Source organism: Perca fluviatilis, chromosome 14, assembly GCF_010015445.1.
Source record: "Perca fluviatilis chromosome 14, GENO_Pfluv_1.0, whole genome shotgun sequence".
In the NCBI taxonomy this organism is placed as follows: Eukaryota; Metazoa; Chordata; class Actinopteri; order Perciformes; family Percidae; genus Perca; species Perca fluviatilis.
The window spans coordinates 1,734,929-1,743,202 of record NC_053125.1 but is presented as its reverse complement, the minus strand read 5'-3'; the positions used below and the strand labels follow the sequence as shown (position 1 = coordinate 1,743,202).

At 41.5% G+C, this 8,274-nt stretch overlaps 1 protein-coding gene across 1 annotated transcript; it reads right to left on the bottom strand.

Annotated features, from left to right (window-relative positions):
* Nucleotides 1-833: 833 nt before the first annotated feature.
* On the bottom strand, nucleotides 834-3,880 carry paqr9 (progestin and adipoQ receptor family member 9). Its single transcript, XM_039822827.1, has one exon. It carries the CDS (start codon nucleotides 2,895-2,897, stop codon nucleotides 1,737-1,739), a length of 1,161 nt encoding a protein of 386 aa, XP_039678761.1. The 5' UTR covers nucleotides 2,898-3,880; the 3' UTR covers nucleotides 834-1,736.
* Between the last annotated feature and the right edge of the window lie 4,394 nt (nucleotides 3,881-8,274).

Below are 8,274 nucleotides of genomic sequence, written 5' to 3'. Positions count from 1 at the left end.
AAGAACAAGAAAGACAGGAAAGCAGACTTCTACATGGTTATTTCAACATTTGTGCAGGCAGCGTATCATCCTACAAAACAGAAATACGTGCTAGCAATAAGGCTAAACATTGCTTCATGCAGTCGAAAGTTGAATAAAAAGATAAAAGGTAGTTTCTCTGGTATTGTCAGCATTGAATGTACATGGTAAACCCAGTGTGTGGGTCTCACAGACCTAAGCATCCGTTTATATTTACAGTATATACCCTATCATCTTTTTGAAAACCTAGAAGGTCTTTAACAACGTGAAATGTTGTATTTGTGATTGTGATATTTCCAGATTCTTCAATCACTTTTCTGTTCATTGGGATGAAATAAATATGTCATCCACTGTACGATCAATACATGTTTAACCCGTTTCCAAAGTTACATCATGTTTCATATCCAGCTAGCCAAAAAATGACATCTTTTTTCTTGTATTGTACAACATTAGAAAAAAAAAAAGAATTCTATAGAACTATATAAAAAAAAAGGTAACACTGATTTAGGCTAAATAACACAAAACACTTTCAAATTTCACTGTCACTATAGAAGTACCTTCAGAACAGCGCTAAGTGCTATATCATGCCTTTGTTTTTTTAAAGATTGGCGGATATATATTTTTCTGAAAAACAGATGCTTAGCTCTGCGACTTGAATGTTATGATGATACATTAAAGGGGGAAACTGCTAGGTTAACTATTAACCTGATCTATCTGTCAAGTGCAAATCTATCCAGGAAGTACCTGGTGTAGTACAACAGTACAGAATTGCCACTATTTCAACTATCGCCCTTCCAAAAAAAAGAAAAATGTATTCACAGCACTATACACTTCACATTGAAATGACCCAAGTACTCCAACAGAACATGTCAGCAGGACATCATTATGTGCCTCAGTAATGTTACGCGTCCTTTAAGGTTAATAAGCAAGCATGGCTTCTTAATGACAGGGCGAGTTTGACCGGCCCCCTGAAAGTGCTTTACTGTACGACTGATACGAGCTCTCAGCTATTTCTGTTGCGTCGTCAAGGCCACCGCACTTCCTGCTGCAAGGGTCATTTGGAAAGAGAGGAAATGAGATTGCATTGTGAGCGTTCGTGTAAGGCAGAGGAAGAGAAAGATGTGGTTAACAAAGGCCAGAAAAGGATCCATTCGACGTGAAACTATAGGTTCTACTACAACCTATGCAGCTACTTTGCAAAAGATGCTGTTTAAGGTCAGAGCAAGGGGAAGTGCCACAGGAGGAACTACTTGCCAACAGACTACACACGCAGCAACTTCTGTAAATGGTCACGCTGACATTTAAGCCACATTACCCAAATGTTACATGGAATATGTTCTCCTGGTGACCAACACCTTTCCTGTGTCCTGAAGTGCGCAGTCCCTAGAGGTAGGTATCGCCACTGCTCAGACATCCTGTTAGAACATTCTGAAATAGCTCAGGGGAAAGAACTGGCAATGTCTTTCAATATCCACTCAACCAGACAGCCACCCTGTGGTGAGCTCAGAATATAATCCTTTCATCTCACGTTGTCCCCGATTACCGCTTATGAGAGCTTGAAAAACACTCCTGAAGGGGGTGGAACATATGACAGACTTGAAAATCAGGAGGGACAATATTGTTTTACTTGTGCGCATCTCTTTGTGGCATGGCTCTGTATGCATGTGCAAATCTTCCTTCACAGTTGAAGATGATTAAGAAAAAAGATGTATTTGTGATTAGTGGCATTTCATGTGTTTCTTAGGGTTTTCCTTTGCTAGCTGATCTCTCTCTGGTCCGTAGATGCAGTTGGCGTGCCAGGAGAACCAAACGATGATGGAGACGATGGTGGTCTGGAGGAGGAACATCACCCCGTAGGTGGAAGCTATGGTAGGTCCAGGTAGGCGAGAGAGGGTGGCAGGGGGCAGCAGTAGAGTCGGGCTGAGCAGGATTGCCCTCACCTCAGTCTTGATCATGTGGAGTTCGTCGAGGATGGACAAAAACGTGCAACAGTGGAACCACTGGTGGCTGTGGCCCCAGATGTCGAAGCGACCCGGGGATAGCCGCTCGGGGAACTTGCTGATATTGAAGACGGCTGACACCAGCAGCCAGAGGCAGTGGCGATAGAAGTAGCTGGCCGTGGAGCTGGAAGCGGCAAAAGAGGAGGAGGTGGTAGAGTAAGGTGATCTGGTGAGGAGGCGGTAGAAGACTGGCGTGGAGGAAACGAGGAATGGAAGGAGGAAAACAAAGGTTCGGATGACGTACCGGTGTCGCCTCCACCTCTGGCGAGAGTTGCAGCAAGATAAGACACAAATGATTGCTACAACACACGCGGACGGGATGTAGAAGGTCTCAAAAAATACACAGAAATCTGGGATTGCATAGGGTGATGTAAGAGAGCCTGCAGGTTCATCTTTCAAGTCCACATGGGAGCCATTGCGTCCTCCGGTCTCCACTATCCCTGCCCGAGGGTGGATGTAGTAGTAGTATGCCAACGATGAGCCAACCGTGTAGGAACTGATTGTGCCGTAATCCACAAAGAAGCAGACTTCTCTTACCACCAGAGACATCGAGTTGAGCAGGTGGGCCATGCTGCTAGCCATTAGAAGACAGAACACCCCGATAAAGTAGTTCCACAAAGGATAGAAGAACGGGCCGTCACTATGTGGCGCACCTTCCCAACCAAACACCTCCACAAAATAGTACGAAAAAATAAAAACTGGGAGGAAATGTGTCCAGAAGTTGCCTGTTTCATTGGTGGGCCTGAATGCTGATAGTAAGCAATCCCTCAGGCTGTAGTTTGGGAAGCGATAGCCAGTCAGGATGAAGTTTTCTATGACCCGAGGCGGCACGTCCGTATGCCTCAGAAGAGGTAACGGCTGCCCACAGTTCAGAAGCATGACGGCAACACAAGTGAATCTCTACTTGAATTGGACTTTCTCTGCAAAGCCCTTCCCTTTTTATTGCTTGGCTGTTTCATTTATTGCTGATCACAGCATGTTATGTGATCACCATGAATTATCTTGCTTACGACTAGATAAGGCATCTGCAGGCTTCTTTCAGCCCTGCTCTTCTTCTGACCTTTGATCCCGGCTTTGCCTGGGCCTCGTGAGCTGTAGACTAATCCGAAGAGCAAAGCTGGTGTAATGTCATAGTCCAGCAGGATACTGAGAGAAAATGGCAGGGGGAGAGTGTAGTATCCAGGATCCTCCAGGATGGCCACCTGCTTGGTTAATTTTTCATCTGGTTTCCTCTTAACCCTAGAACGTTACCAAAGGTCAGCCAAACATCCAGCACGGAATCCTTTTCATGCTGTTCAATTTGTGCCCTTATTTTGCATAGGACATGGTCTGCATGGATGATTATGGTCATACGCACATTCACCTTGTTATGGACAGTTCTGCCGCAGCAAAATAAAAATGAAGGTCACTTATTACTGTGTTACAAGGTTGAACAGGACGTCAGTTACTACAGCAGAGATGTCCTGAAGACGCGTCCATTAAGCTCTGCGGTATGTAGGTCAGTGCTGGCGTTCAGCACTATATCAGGGCACTGCAGGCTTCTATTGCCCCCGTTGTTCCCGGTCCATCAGCCTGTACCCACCGTCCGACTTTCAATTCATTCAGCTCCAATTCCGTTGTAATGCAGAGCGCTGTAGAGAAAAATAAATCCCCCGGGACGAAAGAGCACAAAAACGTGTCAGTGAGCTGGTGTTCAGTCCTTTAACGCATGGCTACGTTAAATATATTTGGCGGGTGAAAAGCTCGGACAGTGCCGTGGGTCTGTCTGTCTGTCTGTTTGTCTGTCTGTCTGTAGCCCTGTGAGGCTGAAGCCCAACCGGCATTTCAGCGAAACACCGAGGAGGTTTGACAGGTACCAGCATCAAGTTACACACGGGATAACACCGGGGTTCCGGTTGTAAGTTTCAAAATAAAACTCAGAGGTTGTGATATAACAATTGAGGTCATAGTTACCTATTAGCTAAATGCACGTGATTGCTATTTCTGTCATTTTCACTATACCTTTACATTAAATTTAAAAAAATTGCTTTACTGGCATGACCGTAATTCTCTACAGTACAATGTTTGGGCTACAACACATGTAATAATTCAGGATGTAACCAAAAACACTGTTATGCTTTAATACACTATACTCTGAACACATAAAAAAGAAGAAAACAAATTTTGGAAATATATTATTAAACACAATAAGATGATAAATAATGACTTTAACAATTGAATGTATAGTATGCAAAAAAGAGATGGGAAAAAAATAGGAGTCAGATTTGGAAGGGACCCTGGTTTTATCTGCTGAAAAAGTAGGGTAATGAGCCAGGACTGGTTGAGAAAACATAGTCTTGTTGTAAACACATATGAAATGCAAAATAGTATGCTTGAGTAGTCAGCATCTGTGGCTAATGTTAGGAAATTGAGCTCTTCTGAATGACGTCTTCTTAAAAAGAATACTTTGCCATTTTTGATATTTATCGTAAAACATTTACAGGAATTTGTATTCTGAATAATGAAAAACTTTTTTTTTTTGTGATAGATACAATGCAATACAAGTAATTTACAAAACAATTCAAAATGTATTATTTACATGAGCAAAACCAACCATACCATAGAAATGAAAACTAGCGGAACAAAAGCAAACTGTACTGTACTGGGCTCCTTCAAATCTGATTTTACTTTTTCATTATTATGTGTAGTGAAGTATTTCAAAGCTTTGATTTTGTTTGCGAGTTTGTCCTTGATACGCATATCGATGGGAAGAGAGCTGAACAGAGGAACTACAGCAGTAAAACTGTGCCGTAACGGTGTTTTTTGTTCTCTGCTTAAAATGCATAGCTGTTTAGTAATCCTGTTAATGCACCACTGTGTGTGCCCCCGCCAGGGGCGATTCTAGGATCAGATCTTTAGGGGGGCTCAGCCCCTAATGAGAATGTGACACGGATAGCCTACAGTGCCTTGCAAAAGTGGTAACTGTCACTATCAGACAGGTTCACAAACTCTCACTTGAGGTAACAAAATTGATAAAAAAAAAAAAAAATAATAATAATATATATAATTTTTAGGGGGTCTTGAGCCTAAAAAGGGTCTAAAATCGCCCATGGCCCCCACCCCCTCTCCTATGTGCCTCTGAATATTTCAAGCTTTTACAACCCTCTCTTCCTTTATGTTCATTGTAATAAAGCTTCACTGGACAGACAGTACATTGTTTATAGCAATGAGTCACCAAATAAAAGCCTATGTTTATACATGAATTCATTTAAGTAGCATATTTCATAGCATTTATCATTATTACAACTATCCATCCTTGAACTCTTAAGTTATGGCTGCCGGTGGCAATGCAAATGCAAAAAAGCTTCCTCAAAGTGCACAGCTCTGTGACACAGACAGTGAAGAACAGGCTCAACAACAACCAAACAATCAAACAAACATGTTTCTGAAATATTTAAAAAATAAAATCTTTATGTTTGTCGTGCCTGTAAGTAGTCCAACAAAGTGCTGCCGCGAGGGATTAAACACACCGGGACGCGCTCGAGATTGTATCGCAATGATTTATTCCTCCACACGTAAAATACAACTAGTACTGCAGTTACCAAATGTAAAGTTACTTTGTGAGTCGAAAGAAATGCGTTAGTGTGGCGACAGAAAGTGTTCGCTCCCAGGCTCACCCCCTCTCTGTCAAAGCCCAAAAAACCCAGGTGAACAGGTGAACCAAACACATTTGTTATCACTACCGCTCAAACCGCCATTTAAAAACGCCCACCACCTACAATATAAGTGCACAATATAATAATCAACCAGGCCATAAACCACATACAATATGTGGCTCCTACATTGTTTAACAATTTTTTTTTATGCTTAGTCTTTAAGGTCATATTGAATACTGTACTACTTTTTACAGTCGTCAGGGTTAAAGTGACTATATGGAACTTTTGAATGTTTCTGAAGCTCTGTCATTTTTCATACAATAGTCTTAAATTACCTGTAACAGCAAACGAGACCAAACGTGAAAAGAACGCTAGTTTTATATAGTTTTTATTAATGCCTCTGCCAGGGGTCTGATTTTTTAGGTATTTAAATGTCTATTTCATTCATTAAATAACTTTTATTTACATAAACATAACATTTAGCACAGACGTTTTATTCCTTTTACTCCGTGTTGGCTTACTTTTTTCCCCTTGTCCTCCTGTAACGTTACTTGTGTAAAGCATCCGTGGGTTTCATGCATCTGTAACTTATTCTCTTATTGTAAATGAATGATTTTCTGTCTGAGCAAAATATTCATCGCAACTATATGACCTCCCGGTAACACTAACTCAGTAATCTACAGTGGGTAATACAGCACCGTAAAGAAAAGAGCTTTAGGACAGCAGGTGTGGTAAAAACACTTCCGCTTTAATCCAAAGGGGCCGCTAGAATCAACACCAACTGAAAGTTACATATAGACACTTTAATGAACCAGGATTACACATTTAAAACTCCACACAACATTCATGCAGAGACACTATCCAAAAATCCTATGAAGAATAACAACCAGGCCCCAATCCAGTGCTCAGCAGGCTGGGAGAGAACTACATCATGCCTTTTTAATTAGCAATTGACAAGCACGTAGCTAGTTATAATGACATATTAGACATAAATGGCAGGTAGATTTACACTACAGACCCTCACAGAGACTCATATTTGGCACTGGGCACATTTGAAATGAAAGACTATGCCGGATGGAACATTGTTACAGGCCTGGTTCCAGAACTAAATGATTTATAGTGCATCTGAAAAAAGTGTGGTAGCACGGGTAGCTACACTGCAGGCCGGCAACAGCAATGAGAAATAGTGCAGGTGTTACGGGCCTGACACACCAAGGAGATCGTCAGCCATCGGTCCAAGTGTGTCACGCACCATCGCTACTTGTAGGCCCTCGTCGCCCTTTTCTTTGACATCGGCGATGTCGGTGAACGAAATACATCTGCTATTCATCTTAAGCAAATTAGTGCACAAGAAGAAAAACGGTAGTAAGGACACCAAGCAAACGGCTGTCGAGATGGCACACGTGAGAAGGATCTTCTCATTCTTCATCGCATTTGATCAATCCAATACAAATATGGCTGTCCAAACTGGCCAAAAATGATGTTCAAATTTTCACAGAAATTCTCCCCTCATTAAGATGAGGGGAGAACATTTCTCTTTGGTTGATTTCATTTGAGGTAAAGATGGGCTTTGCTGTTGTCTTCATGACTCGTTTTAAAATAGAAAAAGAACAAAAACAGACACGTCTGCGGACGTGTCACTGTTGTAACACCTACAACTTTCATACAATATGGCTATTATTCAACTTTTCAAGATCTCATATTATTAGAACAATTATCACTTTTCCACATTTCTTACAACTTTACCTTCATCTTACACATTTTAACCAGCAATCCAGTTTAGCTTTTCAAAAAAAAATTATTCCACATCTTTTTTACATTAGGGGTGTTATTCAACTTGTCAATGAAATTCATACTTATTAAAACCATTCCCACTTTTCCAACTATTCTCACTACTTCAACTTCTTCTTAGGGATTTAAGATATTAATCCAGTTTAGCTTTAGCTTTTTAGCATTCACACACATTTTCTGCAGGAAATGTATTTTCTAGTTGCTGTTTACACCACAGCTGTGTCGTCAGCAAACATGATGATGGTGTTGGAGTTGAAAGTGGCTACACAGTCGTGTGTGTACAGGGAGAACAGCAGGGGACTCAAAACACAGCCCTGAGGTGCTCTGTTGTTAAAGATAAGGGTGAAAGAGGTGAGTCCGCCCGCCCTCACCACCTGGGGGCTATCTGTCAGGAAGTCCAGGATCCATATACACATTGAGGTGTTTAATCCCAGGTCATGAGCTTTGTGATGAGCGTGGAGGGAACTATGGTGTGAAACGCTTAACTGTAGTCAGTGAACAGCAATCTCACGGCTTCCTTTATTTCCAGGTGAGATATTTTATGGAAGGAATTCATGATATAAGCTCTTAAAACAGCATTTGATTTGCTCAAGGACCCATGTTTTCACGATTGTGAAAATCCTGTTCTTTCTTTGAAGTGCAGGAGCCATTAGCTAGTCTGCATGTGTTAACGAGACTTAAGACTTGTCACAGCTGCAACAAATATGCAGCAAGTCAGTAACTTGACTGGTCATGTTAAGCAGACAGGAAAATATTTCCTTTACATATCTATGCCCACCAGCCATAAAAATGATGAACAGTTGTATTTAATGATAGGAGCAAATGTTTTT

What these genes read in the sequence shown, in the direction of transcription:
- paqr9 (XM_039822827.1), bottom strand. Translation starts at nt 2,897, where the DNA reads ATGCTTCTGAACTGTGGGCAGCCGTTACCTCTTCTGAGGCATACGGAC.